Raw genomic sequence first — 20,749 nt, forward strand, 5'->3', positions numbered from 1 at the left:
AATTTTGTTTATAAAGATAAACAAGTACTTTTCCAAGCCTCTAATTTTGCAAACATAAAATCATTCATTTCTTATATACCAGGAAAGAAAACCTTCCACACAATCCAACCTTACTGACTAGGAAAAACAAGGTATTTCAATTATTCAATGACTTATTATCACTCAAAAACATTATCAAATCAGTATCACTGATACTTTCCAAAGCATCCAATCCTGAAAAAGATTAATCTAGGTGTCATATGGGTATTCTAGTTGTCAACAACCATTATCCCATACATCTTGCTCAACATAAATAAAATCTTCCAACCAGGTAAAATAACGTTTTATCAGGGCTACATATAATTTTTTCTCATATATAATTCCTAAAATGTAAAGACATTTAGTTCTTAAGGGTTTAGTCACAATCATTACCACAAATATAAAACATTTCAAAAATAAGAACATCGGGTTCATATGGGACACATTCTTCTCTGACATCGAACCTTACACAGTTATATTATCCAAACAGATCATCAATCTACCTCCCAAATATATGAAGCCTTACAGGTGCAAGTTCACTCAGGTAACTTAAGTACTGAAATCAATAAGTTTGTAAAAAACCTTTCCAAACATTCATTCCTAGAATTAAAAGCAATACATGAGGTCATTCTGAATAGTTTAAAGGTATAAATTACATAAAAGAATGTCATTTAAATTGCCAAGGCTACAAATAATTGCCTTGATTAAAATCCAACTAGACAACGTAAGGTCACTAAGATACTTTTATTTTTAATTTCGCTTTTTAACATCATATTTTTCACCTAATCTACTTAAAAAAAAAAAGTGTTCAATTGTGACTCCATAACTTACACTATTATAGCAATAATATTGACACATTTACACAAAATGAGACATGATACTGATAGGTCCAAACCAAGCTATAAAAGAAGGTATAAGTATTTGCGGTTCTGTTAAGAAAAGCATAGAAGTTATAGAAGTAGATAAAACATTAATTTGATTAAATCGGAAGGATCAGTGTTTGATAACAATGAGCGATCCTTCCAAGTTTGTAAGTCGTTTTCTGATTGACAATTCTGATTAGCAATTAGTAAAGCATGAGCTGTTTTCTGTTTACTACGATTTATGAAAGTGAAAATCTTATACCAGTATTTATGTTTAACGTTAACATCCTATGTTCATACAATTTGGGCTTCCATCTGAATCAGGTTGTCTTTACCCGTAAAAATTTATTTTTGTTTGAATTTAATTGTCCACGAGCCACCACTATTATGCATACATATACTCACAACTGTTCATGTTAAAACTTCAGCATCCACAGATGGTAATCACAACTTTAGCCACACATTAATAATTAACACAACTAACAGCAAAATATGTTGATTTCAAAATATCAAGTAACCCGAGTATGTTGAAATTGCTTACGGTTATATCTAAAATTCTAAGCTATACTTAAAACATCTATATTTAACGTTAACTGAGAACACTGTTCTACAGAAACTGTCACGTCTATTTCGCTATTGGTAGTTACATGTAAGTGACGCTTGCCTATAGCTTGCGATCTTATACGTCACATTAAAGTCTGTTGATGTTTATAAATGCATCAAAGGCGTCATCACATTTTCCTAAGTAAAAAAGAAAATAATTTCTTATTTTTGAAAACACTGCATGTAAAATTAAAAATAAATCCATATTTAATCTTTTATTACTTCTAAACACTGATACTGAGAATAAACACATTGAACTGAATTAGAACTATTTTGTTACGCGCCTTTAGTGTCGTTGTTTTCCTCATTTCAAAACGCTATTTTGCGCGGGAAATTGATCGAGACGCCATTTTGGATATGAAAAATCGACGTTAAATGCCGTATCTGGTTGATTCAAAGCAATTTTTTCAAGTAAGCGGTGTATAATCGTGATAAAATTTTGCCGATTATTTCTTTGAAGCATCTTAACGCAAGCTGTGTTAAGAAGTAAAGGTAGGTGTGGCAAAATGCTTGAAAATATGTGTTTGTAAAATGTCGACCTGTAAAAATTTGTAGTAAGATTGTGCTTCTCATGACATCTATGGTCTAAAGGCGATACTACAAGCTTAGATCGACTGGTGCTAGCGTTCTAGACAAGTTATGTGGGCGATGTCGGTGATACGTTATTCTTTCGTGCAAATGGCGGTGCCAGTTACAGTAAAACTGATAATATAATTTGTCAGGCACTAAAGCTTTGACAACTGCACAAAATATTTCTATCAATTTATCAGCTGATAATCGCTTTAGGTTCTGTTTTATAATTTCCTTATATTTATTATAACCTTGTGCGTGAAGAAAATAAGACAGTGAATTAAATCGAAACTCGAGTTACCGAGTAGTTCAATCACTTTTTTATTTATGCGTATTATCTATAGTACGATTTTACGAATCTTGTTGGTCGTGCTATAAGTTATTAATAGTTATCCTTTGTAATTTGCACAGTCAACCAACGGTTAGTTTATATTAAATTACAGTGGACATAATTTATTGTAAATTTTAGTTTAAAAATATTGGAGGTGACTAACATTAACAGTGAATAACAACATGATGTTAAGTTTGTGTGGACAGTGCCATCAATGGTGGGTTAACCTTCAGAAAGTTATTGTTTTTCTATTAAATAAATTAATTGTTTAAGCTTGGCTGTGGGTTATTAATTAAGTCGTTTATGAATTTTTAATTGTGCATTTGTAACTAACACAGAATGAAAATTATATTTCGAAGTTTTAAAAAGCAGAGTTGTAAATTAATTTTTGAGTGTTCACTATATCACCACATAATTAAATTAGAATTTAAGAAACAAATGTTCCAAATTTACCTGGTAGTGTAATGCAAATGCTTTTTCACACTGAAAAATTTAGTTTGTAGTTTCTTACAAATATAAAATACTAAAAAGAAGTGTTAAAAATAAGTTGTATGCACAACAGTTTTTAGCAAATTTAACATTCCATAAGAGCTCTTACATCTGAACTTAATTTCTTAGATGTTTATATAATTTTTGCAAAATTAATCTTTATCATTGTTATGTACATATACATGAATATTGTGGTGAAGCAGTATGTCTTCCATTAAAAGATTGACAAGAGCTCTGTTTTGCATTGCCTTAGAAGAACTGGGAATAACATTTATTTTAATTTATATTGAATGAAATATGATTAATGTTGGTAGATGAAGCAGGTTAATAAATTACTAGCTTGCTATAGGAAATTACCTTTGGTAAATTGGTTAATTATTAGGAATGGCTGTTGACAATATTGTCTGAGATTACATGTAAAGGTAGGAAAGGGTAGAAAACAGGGAATCCTAGATGGGTTAAATGTCCCAACATTATCCTTTGGTAATGAAATGAAAAAAAATGTATATAAATAGTATAGTGAACTGCTAAAAACAACACTAGGCTCACTTTGCATTTTGTTACGTAAGGTTGATAAAGGTTTGTGTATTGAAGACCAGTATTATAAAGTATTAGTAGAAGAAGGGAGTTGGGGGTATAAGACTTATTAATTGTATTTAAGAGTCGTTGAATGAGGGATTGTAAAATGCTAGTAGTATTGTTTGTTTTTTGAATTTTCACACAAAGCTATACAAGGGCTATTTGTGCTAGCTGTCCCTAACTTAGCAGTATAAGACTAGAGGGAAGGCAGCTAGTCATCACCACTCACTGCCAACGAGTTGTGGGATCGACCGTCACATTATAACGCCCCCATGGCTGAAAGTGCGAGCATGTTTGTTACAATGGGGATTTGAACCCACGACCCTAATATTACAAGTCGAACACCTTAACCCACCTGGCCATGCCAGGCTACTAGTAGTATTCATGGAGTCCAGACAGTCTAGACTCTTACTAGTCTAGTGCTTCAGAATTCAGTGCTTAGGCCATTTGTTGTTTACATTAATGAAATAGGTAGAAGCATAATTAGTTAAGTGATAAAATTAGTTGGTTATATGAGACTTTGGTATCTTTAGTTATTACAGTTACTTACAAATTTACAGTTACTTACAGTTATTTGGCAAATGGCCTTAGTTATAGTTAAATCAAAGACGAAGGCACTGACTCCTGAAGCATTAGTAACAAAGGTGCAGTATGACTGAACATTGTTAACAACATTCTGCTTTATCACATCCAGCCAATTAATTAACTAGTTTTTTTTTTCCCCAAACCCATACCAGTTATTATTTTTTTATTTTTTAGCTATCTTCTGTGTGACTCAAAATTGAAAGTCTTTTTAAACTAAACAACATTAAGTCACCCCCACCACTCCATTGTCCAGATATCAAGTAACATTCTCAAAACAGTTTGTTAGTAAGGTGGCATTTCTTTTTATTGAAGCTGTGTAGGTGTTTCTGTACAATCGTGTTTTTCACTAAATGATTTTTCAATCTTAAAAATTTTCCTACCACAGAGGAATAACTAATTGGTCTGTAGTTTCCAGTGAAACTGCAATCATCCCATTAAAAATAAGACAAACATTAGCTACTCTGTAATCCTTAGGTACCTGCACACTCACTATTAATATTAATTTCTGACCAAAATAAGCTATACACACACAGTTTCATCAGTTGGTTATTCTTGCTGGTAATAATATTTTCATACATAATGTCAATAATAATTTGTGAGATTCAACTAAAAACTTGAAATAATTTTGTAGTAAAAATATTAAAATTAAAACTAGATGCAGTACTGTGTAAAAGTGTTAGGACCATATAATATTTTGTAATTTTATGGGACTAGGTCTTCCATGCAATTAAAGAATGTAAATTTCAACACTATGGTAATGCTTCATTGATCTCTGTTGACAAATGAATGAGCCAAGGTGAAAATACTTTAGAATTCTTATATACTTGTACCAAGGGCATGCCATAAGGGTTATGCTTATGATACTAGTATATGCTAGAATAAATCAATTTAATAGCACTGCACAAATAAACCTTGATTAAAACAGCATTTAACACTATATATTAAGTTTTATTGCAATGCCATGGCTCAAAGAGCATAGAGAATTATCAGTAGAGCCAAGAGTTTGCATAAAAGCTTTACGTGATGCTGAATGTACTCTGACAAATTACTGCAGACACTAAATGCTCCAAAAAAATTGTCAAGTATCTCCTAGATCATGAGACTGAGACAGGTAAATTTGAAAATAGGAAAGGAAGAGACAGAAAACCTAAACTAATGATACTGACATTAAGTATATTCTTTATGCAACCTTCAGAACAGAAGGAAGACTGCCACTGATCTCAAGCATGGGATAAATGACCATGTACCAAATGACAGAAAAGTGTCCAGGTTCTGGTTCTATAGTATCAAGAAGACTAAATGAGAATGGAATACTGGGTTGTTTAACAGTTTAAAAACCTTTATTTTGATCTCCAAATATTGTCAAGAGACTGAAATTTGCTAAGAAGCACAAAAACTGGATTGTTGATTGAAAAAGGATGTAATTGATAGACATGTCCAAGTTTGAAATATTTGGTTCAGAGCGTAGGTTGTACATCTGGTAAAAAGAAAGTTGATAGGTAATTATCTCAGTGCATATCACCAATCACAAAGCATGGGAGAAGTAGTGTGATAGTTTTGGTGTGATTGTCTGCCAATGTGACAGAAAACATTTACATAATAGATCTAGTAATGACCAGTGCAAGTACCGTCATATACTGACGAAGGAAGAACCTGCTGGGGTCATTCCAAATGAAGCAGTGGTCACCACAGAGCCCCAATATCAACCCAGTTGAACATATCTGGGATGTGATAGATTAAAAACCTGATATTTTAAAAGTTATTTCCAAAGAAGCATTATGGGAGTATATTAGAGACATTTGGAGTAAAATCCCAGTTATGAAAGCAAAGGGGTGAACACAAAATATTAACTGTTTGCTGAGCTCAAACACTTCCACTGAGTTTCTGTTTACTAAATATGAAGATTAGTAAAATGTTGTTGTTTTATCTGTGATTTACCTTCAAATGTTCTTTAAAAGTAGCCTGAAATAAAAGTTTTGACTTTGTCCTAACACTGTTGTACAGTACTGTGTATTAAACATACAAATTAATAATGTTAATGAAAACAAAACTAAAGAAGAATGGAAATTATAATTTGCTTACACAAGTCAACAGTGATTTTCTTCATACACTGCTGTACTACAACTTTGTAGGCTTAGTGTCTTGAAGAACTTGACAATAGTATATCCAAAAGTTAATGTAATCTTTATTAACAGGGTCTTATTACCAGTGAAAACCAACAACAGTGTAATTTTAAATTAACCTGGCATATGAAATAAATTTTTGTGTTACTTCAGTGTTTAGTTATTTTTACCTACCATGAATGAAAAAAAAACTTGCATTTTGATTTTTGACCTCTTCGTAAAAAACTGGAGCAAATCTTGAGTCCTGGTACCTTATGTTCAATCTGACTCTTTTTAATTACTATCAAGAAATTGTTTTCATGATTTAGGTTGGTTTCATTTCTCATAGAAAGATCAGATTTTTAAATGTTGCTTGCATGTTCCTGTGTAAAAGCTAAAGATATGAAAACTTTTAAGAACTTTCAGTATCCTTTAAGGGCCAGGTCTCTACTTTTAACATTCTATTTAACTTTAACGTACTTTGAAAAATAGTTATTAATTTGAACATTATCAGTTGGCTGTTTCATATAAGTGCTCTTGGACTTCCTAATGTCTTATTATAGTTTTGTAAATTTTCTATTTCATCTGTCAATTTAAACTGCTTAAACTGTAACATTTATTCTTGATTTTCTGTGTGTTTTCCTGTTATTCTCTTCCTCATTTTTGGAACATACCTGTATAGAATTAATGCAGTGTTTTTAACAAAATTCTCTCAAGTCTCTCTTCCATCACCTGATAACTTATTATCCTAATTCACTTTTGTCCTGTGGCTTTATAAAAATAAGGAACTACATTTTTTTTCTTTATATCAGCAGAAAACAAAACAAACTTAATTCTGAATTCATTACTTCCCAAATATTTTCTGATTCCAATTCTTATAATCATGCCCTCATCAGTGGTAAACAAATTTCAAATGATGTGCTTTCTGACAGCTGATATAGAAAACTAACCATAATCACTTCAAGAAACCTCTCTTCCTTAGTATTTGATTTCATACACATCCAGTCAATGTCTAGAATGAGACTCCCATTATTATTACACCAGTATTCTTACAAGTAATAACCCTGATCTGACTATATAACTTCCAATTGACCTCACCTGTTTGAACAGGTAACCTATAACAATTACCAGTTAAAAACTGTTTACATTTGAAACTTCTGATTGTAATCTGTATAGAATCAACCCTTTTGACTACATTATATAAAGAGCCATCCCATCCAGGTTTTAAAAATTCATCTCTATTAAATAATTTGAAACTTGAAATTTCAAAATCATTCCAATAGACAAATCTAACTAAGTTTAAGTAGTTCCTTTGATATCATAGTTTTCATTTTCAACTAAGCCCTAAATTTATTCATGCTGTTCTTAATACTATTAACATTAGAATACTGGTGTATAAGCTTATTTTTGAACCTGTTATTCTTTAAATTTGTTATTCTTCAAAATCTTTAAAACTATTTGTTGTTTTTTTTTGTGTAAACCTATTTTTACCAATTTTCTCATCTATCCTATCAAATTCTTATTCCCAATTTCTGTTAACACTAAGTTTAAACTATTTTTGATGAATCTCATTAGAGCTTCCCCAAACATTGTGATATCTAGCCTATTTAAGTGGAATCTGTCTATAGTACATAGCTTAACCTTACCTTTGAAACTGTTTTAGATATCTAACCAGCCTACTTATTGATTAAGCTTACCTTAAGCCTAGGATTCTCTTAAGTATCTAGTTTGAGCAAGTATTTCTGAAAATGTTTATTTCTGTCCCAGAAGCCCCCATTGGCACAGCAGTATGTCTGCTGATTTACAACTCTAGAAACCAAGTTTTGATACCTGTGTTGTGCAGAGCACAGATAGCCCATTGTGTAGCTTTGTGCTTAACTTCAAACAACAAATACAATTGTATAAATCTCTGAAAAAAGTTGCATATTTTAAAGCAGCTCTTCTGATTTACAGTTTTCACTGTCATTTTCTCCAAAGTTCACTATACAAAAGTGTTCCTTCTCTTGATGCCAGCAAATACATACACAGTCAAAACATTGTAATGTTTTTTAACATCTGGTAAACAAATTGTAGTCCCAGATTTGCGTTCCTCACTATAAAAAACTTTCATAGTATATCTAATGGCAGTTTTCCACTATGCAAAAGTCTTGAATGCCTTGTTCCTTATTGCAGTCAAAGGTTCAAATCTATATGAGGCCTCATGTATGAGCATTTAGGTTGTTTACCTTCACAATAAGTCTGTTGAGATACTTCAATATTTTAGTTACAAAGTTTGTAATATCAAAACTCATTTTGAATACTTTGTAATTGTTTTTATTTAATTCACTAAAGTTAAAAGGTTCCTTAATTTGGGCAGAAACTAGTGAATCTAGACCATGAGTACCTGGATTAAAAAAAGTACCCCAATGTCTCGTAAAGTTTTACGACAAAATGTTTCTAAGTTTTGAAATAATTCAAAATTTATAAACTGCTTTTGTTGAGAACTATTTATTTTTTAAATTTGAAGGGACTTCAGTAGTTTTAGTACATATAAAGAATGTACTAAAGTTTAATTATTGAGTAGTGTAAGCTATGAGCTTATGAATGTTTTATATTTGTAACAGGAGTTTTGATTTTAAAACATAATCATACATAATTTATTTTTTTTTACCCTGACACATTTCCAAATTGTATTACTCCAGATTATTACTCTATATCTTTTAATGTTAAACCATTTTCCACATTCTGTTCCATTCACTAAGACTGTGGAAGGAGCATTTTTGGTAATTATCAACTCTTTCTAAACATATACATAAAGCAAACTTGGAAATAAGATTTCTGTTTAAAAATCTATCAAAATTGTCAGCAAAGAAAAATGTATTACAAAAGAGACCATTGAGGGATTTCTTTAGACATGTTCACACAAAAAATTACCTTTTTTGTAACCCTATACTTTATATGCTAAGCCAGTTAATCCACTCTTCTAACTTTTCTACCTGTCCTATAAAAACCAGCTTTTTGACTTGTTGTGCAGTACATTTTTTTTGCTCTGGGCACAAGACAGGTAGAACATTCAGTGCCTGATTGTGAAAGTAGGTTTTCTCAGGGTACTCCCATTTCTCCCTACAGCAAATTGTAAGGCACTTGGATTTATCGATCCCAGTGACTCTGTGACCCTGATTGTGTGACATTTGGTGAATGTTTTGTTGAGTGTTCATTGTCTTGCTTTATTTCATTCTTCCATCAAGTCATGTCTTTGATCTTCTACAGCCAACATCATGACACCAGCCCTGATTGCCTTCTCTCAGCTACCTTGATCTGACCAGATCTTTCTCCTTACTTCTATGAAGCAACTACAATTTCAAATATCAACTGAGCAAAATAAAAAACAATCCCAATCAAAATTCAAAAGTATAAAAATAACAAATATTCTACTGCAAGCAGGTCAATGGTGGAAGGATATCAATATCCATGAACATCCCAGTTGGGAAAGTTTACTTTCCATCAAAACTAAATTATTGCCATGGAATTTTCATTGTTTTTTTACAGTAACGAGGACTTTCTTATTCTCAGTTCCCATCAACTTCATTCTTGTGCCATAAAGTTAAATTCAAAGCTTAAAGCCCACACAACAGTTAACAGTTTAAGCCAAAACATTACAGTGCATCTAAAGCTTAAGTTGGTAAGTCATTTATGTACAAATGTTAATTCTGACACTAGTATTGTTTAATTTATAAGACAGATGTTTAAATTTTAGTTTACAGATAAGTAAAAGACTTTGGTATTGCATCTTAATATGTCATTTAGCTTTGATCGATTATTTGTCAAGCATCACATAGAAAACAAAAACTAGTAACACTGAAATCAATATCTAGCTATCTCAGCAATTGAGATGACAATGACAAATATAAGTAGTACAGTTATAGACTTATATTTTATTGAATATTCCCACAGAATAAATTGTTTTAATTAATTAATTGATTTAGTAACATAAGTTGACATTACTCTTTTCTATAATTTTAGGTTTGAGTTTGTACATCAACTATTGAACAGAAATGTTTTATGCTCATTTTGTATTGGCGAAAAAGGGCCCGTTAGCCCGTATCTGGCTGGCTGCTCACTGGGACAAGAAGCTGACAAAAGCCCATGTTTTTGAAACAAATATAGAAAGTAGTGTGGAAGGTATTTTACAACCCAAGGTAAGTTGAGATAATTTGAGAATAATAAAAAGGTACAGTAACTGTCTGTTTCTTGTAATTGTGAGAAAAAGTATTATGAAAAGTTAAAGTATACATATATATTTATATGTATACATATATATTTATTTCTAATGACTTGAAGTAATTTTTGAGAAAAAAATTGCACTGCACTGCTTGGAAAATCTCTGAAATTGTCCATTCATGGATTGATTATCCAATCTCTTAGTAATTTTAAACATAAGTGGCATTTAGTTCTACACTTGAAAAAAAATATATATACAACTCATTTTAGAGTGATTTGCACTTGAGGTTTTTTCAAACCAGTTATCTTTCTACTAAACAATTTATGGATTTTTTTCCAGAACATCAATATCAGTTCTGAACAGTTGAAACAAAAAAAAATCATACAACACTTAGTCTAAACGTAACCCTCAGCAAAGAGTTGTGCAAAGTAACAATACCCTTCTTATTTCTAAAAATAATTTCTAGACTCCAGAACTTTACACCACATTTATACACTAGACTTAACTGAACATTTCAAGTTTTGTATGTATAAGTGTCAAAAGATTCCTCTTTATCTATAATGTTAGTATTTCTCTTATACAAGTTTTCTTCATATACGTGATTCTTAACTCAACATGTATCAGTTATATTTTACTGTATTCAAAGTAGATTTTTATTTACATTCAATCTCACTATTAAAGATTTCTCATATTCTTCTGAATTAACTTTATCATGACCAGTGAGCTAATTTCAGGTGTTGAGTGTGCAACTGAATATTAATTTCAAAAATTAAATAAAAACTAATTCAAACTCTATTTCAACAATTGTAAGCTCAAAATTATTTTAAAATAGATATTTTTTAAATTTTGTAACTGCTTATTTAGTGTGCTTTGCTAAGAAGAAAACAAAAATCCAATAAGACGTATTACCTCCTTTCACAAATAACTATTCTGCACGTAATTGCCCTCTATATAAACATATTTTTACTCTCCAATAACCTTGATAATCTCACCTACCCTTGTATATTCATGTGAGACATCTGTTTGTTATCACAAAAATGGTCATGCAGTAACCCTCCACTAATATTACTCATAACCTCAATTGTTCCTTGCATCCTTTAATCACTTCTTATTTGGCAGTCTTGTCCATTAGGACATGTTTTCACGTGTGTCTTCTTACTGAAAATGATCTTAATGGGTGAAGTTTACATCAGGCAGTAATTTTTTAACCATACATTTTTGCATTTTTTATCATTTGAGAAAAATAAGTTGAACAGTTTTTTTCACAATGAAATGCACTTGGAATTCCACATGACACCTACTACAGCTAATTTATATAGTTCTACTCCTGTTTTTCTCTGTGATGAGCCCTTTGGTCAGTATTTAGTGTTTCTTCCCTTTCCAGATTCTGGGGCTCATGCAAGTCATTTTAGGAACCAGTTGCATTCATCTGTCAGTATGTATCAATCCCAAGGTACACTGGATGACACTGCTCTAGCATATTATTCTGATTTTTCGTATTTTAACCCACAGCATATCAAGTTCCTTTTTCTTTTGTGGGATGTGATCCCAAAACTTTGATTTCTTTTTTGCAGTCCTAATTTTACCATATTTCTCTTACCCTATTTGCCCTTCACTGTTCTTTGTTCTCCCTACATCTGTTGTTTGAGGCTATTTGTTGCTTTCCCTCATGTTTTCTTTAAACACTCAGAATTTCCTATTTACCATTTTAGTATGCCTCTTTTTGTTCTTGATTTGCAAATGTGGTTGATCTGTTGTTGGGATCTTTTGGGTTAACTTGCTTCACTCCTCTTTTCATGATTTACATGTTGCACCTTTTTTAGGCCATGAGGTTTTTGGTGGTATTCTCAACATTTTGGAGTCCAGGACTGAGTTAGCTCAATTGTTCACCTCCCTTTCCTCATTGGTCTCTCCTTTATTTCAAACCATTCCTGTAATTGTTTCTGTGTTTTGCCCTTCTTCTTTGCCAGTCTTGATGAGTACATTGTGGGTTTGGGACCTGTAGGAGAAGGCTTCTCAGATTTACCCACCTTTGGAGGGACTTTTCTTTGCATCTTGTTTTCTTCCTTTCTCCTGGGGATCCTGTTGTTGGCGAGCTTCTTTCAGAGGTGGTTTGAGACTTGCTTCACAAGGGGACCATCAAATGGGGAGATCCCACTTGTTTGTGATTTTATTCCTATCTATTTGTTCTCAAAAAGACAGCGCTAGCTACCTCTCACAGATCTGTTGGTTCTATTCCTTCACTTGGTCCTCTTATGTTTCACCTTTGTGTTCAACCTTACTCTTTTTGTTGGTTTCTTACTTCTGGTCTGTGGATGATGTGTCAGATGCATTGTCATTGGTTAGGGGTGCAGTTCTGAACTCTTCTTGTCATACTGATTTTAGTTCCATTTGTTTCTTGTTGGGTGGTTTGGGTATTTTCCCATCGTTGTTTCAGGAGCCTTTGTTTTCACCATTACATGGACTTTCTCTCAAAATCCTCTCTACAAATTAATCTGTTGAGGCTTTTCAACATTTGTTAGGCTTTGGTTCATTTTACTCCACTATGGCTGAAGAGATGGATTCTCTCAGACTGGATTGATAGGGTGTATACTTGTAGGACAGTCAGTGATGCTGCATTCCAACAATTCAACAGTGATTTTGTACATCTCCAGGCAACAGATTACTTTGTCAAGACACATTGGACCTTTTGTATTTGGTTCATAGCAGTCAAATTCCTTTGTTAGTTTGTCATATTTCAGCTGTTCTTAATCTTGTTACAGATTGTTTATTATGTTCCAAAACAATTATCACTATAAGGTGGTATTTTGGGGGCTTTGTGCCTGGTGGGGTTTTCAGAGTTTGGATGCATGTACCACTCATCAATTTTCAGCTCCTATGGTTTTTGGTCTCCTGGTTCACATCCTATGGCTGAAGAGATGGATTCTCTCAGACTGGATTGATAGGGTTTATACTTGTATGCCTACTCTCCAGTTCATCTGATTTTCTGGATATTTTCCATCAGTCAAACCATCAATGACAGGCTTTGTTAATGGCTCTATATTAGCTAACTTATCATCCCCCTCCTTTCCGGTGCTGACTACTGGTGTTGCCTTCTTTTTCTTCCACCCTCTTTCATCATCACTCAGGCTTCATGCATGACTCTTGTCTGGTCACTGACTGAGCAGGCCAGACTTTGGTAGCATGTAGCATCCTTTATTTCCCATTCTTTGTCCTTTCTCCATGGCAGTGTACCAAAAATAGTGGTACATGTGCCATTCATTGTTAGTCCATATGTAATTGTTGGCCTCCATCCTGGCCAACCCTTCCCCATATCATTTCCTTTCTAATTGGTTTTTGGCAAGAGCCTTTCAGTATCCTCTGTCACAAACCAATGAGTGTTTTGTCAGCCACATTTCATTTTACATGTTATGCTCATGTCTTCAGTTCACAGGTCTTGTTCCTTTTGTTCTATTCTCTCCACATCACCCATCATGCTTTTCTCCCAGATTGGAATCTTATTGTCATCCTTTATGCCCTTAACCTTTGTTGACCTGTTCTATATATCACCTGTCTTGGAAGTCCCTTTTCCTCTTGTTGGTGTGCAGACGTCATTGTTTGGACTTGTTTGCTGTTTATGTCTACTGCACTTTTTTTTGCAGTTTCAGTATGGTCCTTTTCCCTGATCATACTTTTCTGGTCAAAATTTTGGTCAGTCTGGAGGGAGAATTTGCTTTTTACACCTATTTCCCTTCTTTCCATATCACATGCTCATCTTGATTGCCTCCTTTCTCCAGTAACAGCTTTCTACTAGTACATTACACACATTGTTTCCTGCTTCTTATTATATATTTCTTGGAATTCATCCCAGTCCTGTCACCTTTCTCCCTTTACCCATATGAGTTAGATTCACCAGTTGATTCAGCTGACTTGTTCTTCCCTTTATTCTGATGATTGTTGTCTTTTCCAAATATCTGTCCATAAAATTTGTCACCTTACCATGTCTTTAGACTCTCCACCACACTATTTTCTTCTTCTAGTGGAGTATAGGAGTCCTTATCATTTCTCAGCTCCGAGCTGCTGGGGTGGTAGACCATCAAGCCTTTCTCCTTAGTTTGTCCAATCCTACTCTTTTGAGAATAGGGTAGTGGTATTCTTCTGGTGTTGGATGGTGCATTCCCCAACAGGCAGTCTGATCATTCAGCCTTAGTAAGACACCCTTCCTCCTACTGTCACCTGGATGTCAGTTTTTAGCAGATGTGTTGATATTTGTGTAGCTGGGTGCCTTCCTCCTATTTCAGACTCAACAGTATGCTCCCAGTGCCACCTGGTGATGGAATGGAGATGCACCTCTACTTTGCTGTCCACTTTCCCAGTGCCTCCTGGATGTTGGTTTCAATGGATATGGTGATGTTAAAGTTGTACGTGCACACATGATTAAACTGAAGAGGTCCCTCATTGTTTCCATCCTTACTGTAACATAATTTAATGTGGACAAAAAGTATGTCAGAACCAGAGGTGATGCAGTCTCCTGTAGAGGTGTTGCCTTCTATTTATCTGCACTCCCCATGGTCTTCCTTCAGGCACTTTCTGAAGGGGGGGATCATCTTCTCTCCAGACCATTATGACTTGTATAGAAGACGGGACAAGTGGTGATTGAAATTGTGTACTTCTCCTGTTATCAGAGGGTTGTCGTATGATCATTTGCATGGTAATGTGCAGATGTCTTAAGTGAAAACACATGAGAGTAAGTGGAAATATCAAGGTTAGTGGCAAGTGAAAACTTGCTCATATAGGGAGCAGTTGAAAAAATCTGTTTGTGATGGGAGATAATAATATATTGGATATAGAAATTCAGTTTAAGAAAGTGTTAACATTTACATTTCATGGTGGTTCAGAGGAATCTAGTATAAACAACACTTTTGTTTATAATTTTTCTTCCCTTGAAAAAAACAGTTTTATATTTACAAAGAAATTACCATACATTGAACTGTACTAATGAAGCACAGTTTTGAAAGTAGTTACAAAGTTTAAAAACACCTTTGGATAGTGCATTTTATCTCTAGGTGTTCTTTTCATTTCTGAAAATCTTTGTGATATTTTTTTAATGTTTGTCAGGTTTACTGTAGACAGTTGCAAAATATTCTGATGACTCCTAAATTATTGAATATTATTGTTAAGTTTATGATGTTAAAATAATGCATATAAATAAAATAACTTAGTATTAATTGAAGAGATTTTTTTTATTGTGAATTGAGCTTGACCAAAAATATTATTACTAAGCCTAACCTCTTTGTCAATTGATTTTTTTTTATGATTTATAACCAAAAGTGGAATGGAAATTACTGCAATTGACAAAATATTTTATCAAAATGAAAATAAATCAAGCTACAATGTTACTAGACTTGTATATATAAAGAAACATTTTCTGAACAACAGTGTAAAAGAAAAAAGGGATTGGTATTATGAGACTAAAGTATTTTTTATCCTTTTTAAAAAAATGTGATAAAAATTTTGAAATAACAATATCTAATTCTCACCAGTACTTTTCTTATTTATGTTCATAACTTAATCTTTCTCCCACATATTTTAATACTGAATTCTAATACACATCACCTGCTTTATATAAACAATGGTTAAGTCATAAGGTGTCCTACATTCATGTATTATACTATGAAAAAAAAATTAAAAGAGGTGAATAGAAGAATCCTTTTTTCTTTCATATCTGTGTTATAAAGTAAATAGAATCATTGGCAGCATTATTTTCACATTGGGATGTTATGGCAAAAGCTTTTTTTTAATCACACATATTAAAAAAAAATGTATTTTCTGTAAATTTTTACTGTTTACTCTGTAATATTCCTATAATTGTTTTGCATTTTGATTGGCAAAATGAGGAATGTGTTTGGATTAAGGCTCTACTGTTTATTACAATAAGTGATACAACATCAGTGATAATGAATGTAATCCAGTTACTCTAACAACTGTAATTGTGCCTCGTGCATAATCTCAAATTTGTATCCACACCGTGTTTCAATTTATATACAATACTCGCTTAAAGTTTTGTTTTATAGTATCATATCTTTGAGTCCTTTATTTTTTCTGTAAGTTGAGACAAGTTTATATTCTATGAGAGATTAGCTGATCCAGAATATTTTCTTCTTAGAAGTGTGAATGAAATGCTGCTGTTATACATTAATTTTACATGACATTTATACTGTACATGATAACATGAAACTGAGACATACATACTTGTATGTTTTTTAAATTTGTGCTGGTATTTTAAAATATCAGGTCAAGATGGCTCTACGGACTTCAGGTCATCTGCTGCTGGGAATTGTGCGGATCTACTCAAGAAAAGCTAAGTATTTGTTAGCAGACTGTAATGAAGCATTCATCAAGATCAAAATGGCTTTTCGTCCAGGAATAGTTGACCTACCAGAAGAAAACAGAGAGGCAGCTGTGGCAACCATTACTTTGCCTGAAGTTTTTCATGACTTTGATACAGCCATGCCAGATATGAAGTAATTTTTGTATTATTGTTATTTTATTTATTCAGGGATATAAAAATACACTATCCAGAAGCACAGGATTACTCAATTTTGAGTGCAGGTTACTGTGAATTCCTAGTGCTTGTGCAGTTATTCTTGTATAAAATGTTTGCATGTGTGTATAATTATTAAAAGTTTTAAAATGTTACCTGCTGTATTTTTCTTTCAAATCATTATATATTTAGTGTCACTGTAGTTTCTGTAAGATCTGTATCCTTTTTATTGAGGATATGCTAATCTATCTTAAAGTCTGATATTCAGACAATTATGCAATACTTGGTTATCAATTTGTGAATTTAGATGTCTAATTATTTAGAATAGTTGTTTTTTAAATGTAATTTTACATTGATACTAGATTAAATAGTTGCATTTTGATGAATTAACTCGGACTGCCCACTTAGGACTCCATGGACTTTTTCTTAGATATAATGAGAAAGGATGAAATGTTCTGAATGTTCGATTGAAGTGTAGGTGTTTTCTCAGTTATGGATTAAATCACATTATTTTCAATATGCCAAGAATATCAGTCTTGTTAAAGTTTGACTTGTTTATGAATTAAACCCTTCTTTAAATTGATACAAATATAACTCTTTAGATATATTCATTTCATTTTTCTTGATTTTGTACAGATGTTCTGAATGTAAAGCTTTACGAAATTCTTGTTAATCAGATTTCAAAATGTTGCATACAGCAATGGCTAGAAGTTTATATCTCTTTGACTCTGTCTGTCCCACTCTTGGGGTGAGCCCTTCTCAAAACACGACTGATATTTGTACAAATTGGCATAACTTGGTATTTTTTTTGTTCCTGTAAAGTTTGTATTTTGGTATACCATGCTGACATCTTGTCTGGATTGGTTAAGGAAAACTTGGCCTATGCAGATGTAGAAACTAAAAGCTCTTAACTCCAGCAACCAGTTGAACTTACCATAAGAAAGCAAGCCTGACCAGTTTGGTAGTTATACATACATATTTTTTCATTGTGAATAAAGATGTATTATTTGTTCATTTTTCTTTCCTTTTCTGCCTGATTTCAAATTATTCTTTGCATTACATCTGAAACCTCTGCTGCTGTGGATATTGCTGGGCCCCAGTACCATAGTATTACGTGTAGTCTGGCTAACCTGCCTATTGATTTTGCATTTACATTATATACACTGTAGTAAACTGAATTATTTTTAGCAGGCCCCTTGAACCAGTGGGGGGCATTTTTGTTGAAAAGAAAATCACAAACTACTCATTGGTTCTTCTTAATTTGAACTGAAATTTTTTGTACATTTTTCTTGGCTAAAAAAGAAGGTATTTCCCTCATTCTTTTAGTGCTGGGGCTGTGACAAGTGATTTGATGTGGTAAGGTGACTGAAATCCATCAGCTCTATTAAACTTAATGGCCAAGCACAAGAAGTATGGATGTCTCCAAATGACACACATAGGTATTTAGAACCAATTTAGTAACATTAAGCAGCAAGCCAAGTACAATATTATGCCTGTAGCTGCTTTCATAGTGTTCCTCTCTTCATCTTACAGCTGTCAATTGCGATGCTTCAACCTTCCCTACCAAATCACAAGTGAAGTTGTTCATATCTCAATTGAAAGCTAAGCATAAAAAGGTGATAGTAGAAACATAAAAGGTTGTCATTTGCATAATTAATTGTGCTGAATATGTGCCTTTATTGTTATATACTGAATTTATTCTAACAGGTAGACTTTAGTACTAGCTAGTATGGGGACTTGAAAATGCTGTTTTTCACTTAAATCTTTATCAATTAGCAAAGGAAAACCTGTCTCAAAGATGCATCCAAGATTACTTTTTTTGGGAGTTTTCAGATTGAACTTGCTCTTAATATTCAACAAACTGTAGTGTAAAAGACACCCTTTGGCTTATGAGGTTTATGTTAATTTTGTGAGTTGTGAAAGAAGTTATTGTGATGAATATGTGTGCATGTATGTATCTGCAATGTGTAATAATTTAGTCAACATTTAGGGCTAATACATTTTTCTTGCTTACTAACCTTGGGCTAGTACACGAAAAACAACTTTACACCCCTGTTATTTCTTTTTTCTTTTGTCTGTGTTTACTTATATGATGTTTGTACTTTGGTACTATGAAACTGAGATTCTTCAGACTTTATTATAGTCAGCTACTATGAGAGAATAAATGCTGTTTTATGTATTAAAGTGTTTATTAAATATATACTTATTTTCATACAGCAATCTAGGCATGGAAACACCAGTGACTTTAAATCAAAGCCGAGCAGAAGACATTACACTCAAGGAAGATTATGGAACTCTTACTCTTATGGCTGATGATGGATTTGGTGAATTTGGTAAGAATATCATTTTATTTTCTATTATTATTATACTTTAAGCTGGTTTTGATACCTATGATGGACACAACATGGATAGCCCAATGTTTAGCTTTGTACTTAATTTAAAATATATATATATTAAATATTCTTTATAATGGCGTAACTATATTTAAGCTTTAATAAGATGCAGTATTCTTTACTTACAGTAATGGAGGTGCATGCTCATGACTTCGTAGCATAAATATTTCACTCTAGATAAAACTTACTTTCTAATGCAGACGTGGTGAATAACATTCCAATATATTTATTTTCATACTATGACACTTCTTGCCAGTTATAAATAAAATTTATTAATCATTATAATTTACTGACAGTATTATAAAACTATTTCCATCAATAAAGTCAATGTTTTTGTCATATTGAAGGCTTCACTATAGGTTTTTTGGACTTTTTGGAGCTATATTTGTTTAAAAAAAAAAAAAAAAAGCTCTAATAATTTGTTCGAAACATAACTACATTCCTACAAATATTAGTCTCCCAACATGATTTCTGGTAGGTGTGCCAGAATAGTGTGATCACATGCAGTATAGCAGAGAAAGAAAAGGTTAAATTCTGAATATACTGATCATATTCTGGTCATTTTAATTTTAGTTATTTCTATTTGAATTACAATTTTCCAGTTGTTAAAGATACCCAAAACAATGAATAGTATGATGGCTGTCTAATGACTTGAATGATATATGAATAAATTAATTCTAAAAAATATTAATATTAATGAAAAGATCCAAAACTATTACTGGGTCATTTCATGTTTACTTACCTTTTAGTCATTTTTTAAAGAAAACACAAAAAAAGACTTGATAAATGTTTGTTAAATAACAAATGAGAGAACTATATAGTCACAACAGTTCTACCTATCGAGTTTGATTTAATTGTTATTTTACTTCCAGTTCCTGAACAAATTTTTCAAGTTTAAAGCAGACCTCTGTTTAATATGTGCAAGTTGCTTAATATTGTACTATGTTTCAAGTTCAGGGCATATGAATTAGTTTATTGACTGGTGTGTAGTTTTTTTTGAGAGTAAATATTTTCATAAAATAGCTCAAGCCACTTTTATTAGCCAGCAGTGTATTTTGTTTTTGTAAGTTAAATGATAAATTATTAATAAGGTTTTGTTTTTAGCACTGGTTTTGGGTTTCACAGTAAGAATATTTTATAACTTTCTTTAATGGCATTCAAATAAGACATTGTAGATGACTCTGGAGTAAGATTGAAACCAAAGATTTCTGTTTTCTGTCTTTCTGAAACAAATACTATTAGTAGATCCATTTTTATACATATGTATTCTTGTGTTCTATGTTAATGGTTTCATAAAATCTATCTCCCTCTTTTTGTTTTTTCTGGGCTGGGGGGCTAGTAATCATGTTTGGATGTATTGATGCAATAAAACTAATTTATATAAAATGTAATGTTTTCCTGTTAGTCTGCTATAGCTTTGTAATTACAGAGGGATGATGTTGTCTACAAGGAAGCAGTGTAGAAATCATTATTTAAAGTGGTTACCTCCAGA

The 20,749-nt window shown here is 32.4% G+C and overlaps 1 protein-coding gene across 4 annotated transcripts in view; it reads left to right on the forward strand.

Annotated features, from left to right (window-relative positions):
- The first annotated feature begins 1,819 nt into the window (after positions 1 to 1,819).
- The window catches only part of LOC143223540 (uncharacterized), a 36,056-nt gene continuing 17,126 nt past the window's right edge, over positions 1,820 to 20,749 (forward strand). The window contains exons 1-5 of one of the 4 annotated variants that reach the window (XM_076451622.1): positions 2,126 to 2,602; positions 9,390 to 9,801; positions 10,143 to 10,318; positions 16,615 to 16,844; positions 19,082 to 19,197. In XM_076451622.1, the coding sequence (XP_076307737.1) occupies positions 10,175 to 10,318; positions 16,615 to 16,844; positions 19,082 to 19,197 (490 nt within the window). In that variant the 5' untranslated portion in view covers positions 2,126 to 2,602; positions 9,390 to 9,801; positions 10,143 to 10,174. Of the gene's footprint in view, positions 1,977 to 2,125; positions 2,603 to 9,389; positions 9,802 to 10,142; positions 10,319 to 16,614; positions 16,845 to 19,081; positions 19,198 to 20,749 lie in introns of those variants that run through there. The other 3 variants (XM_076451619.1, XM_076451621.1, XM_076451620.1) reach the window with 3 other exon arrangements.

This window comes from Tachypleus tridentatus, chromosome 8 (assembly GCF_004210375.1).
Source record: "Tachypleus tridentatus isolate NWPU-2018 chromosome 8, ASM421037v1, whole genome shotgun sequence".
Lineage (NCBI taxonomy): Eukaryota > Metazoa > Arthropoda > Merostomata > Xiphosura > Limulidae > Tachypleus > Tachypleus tridentatus.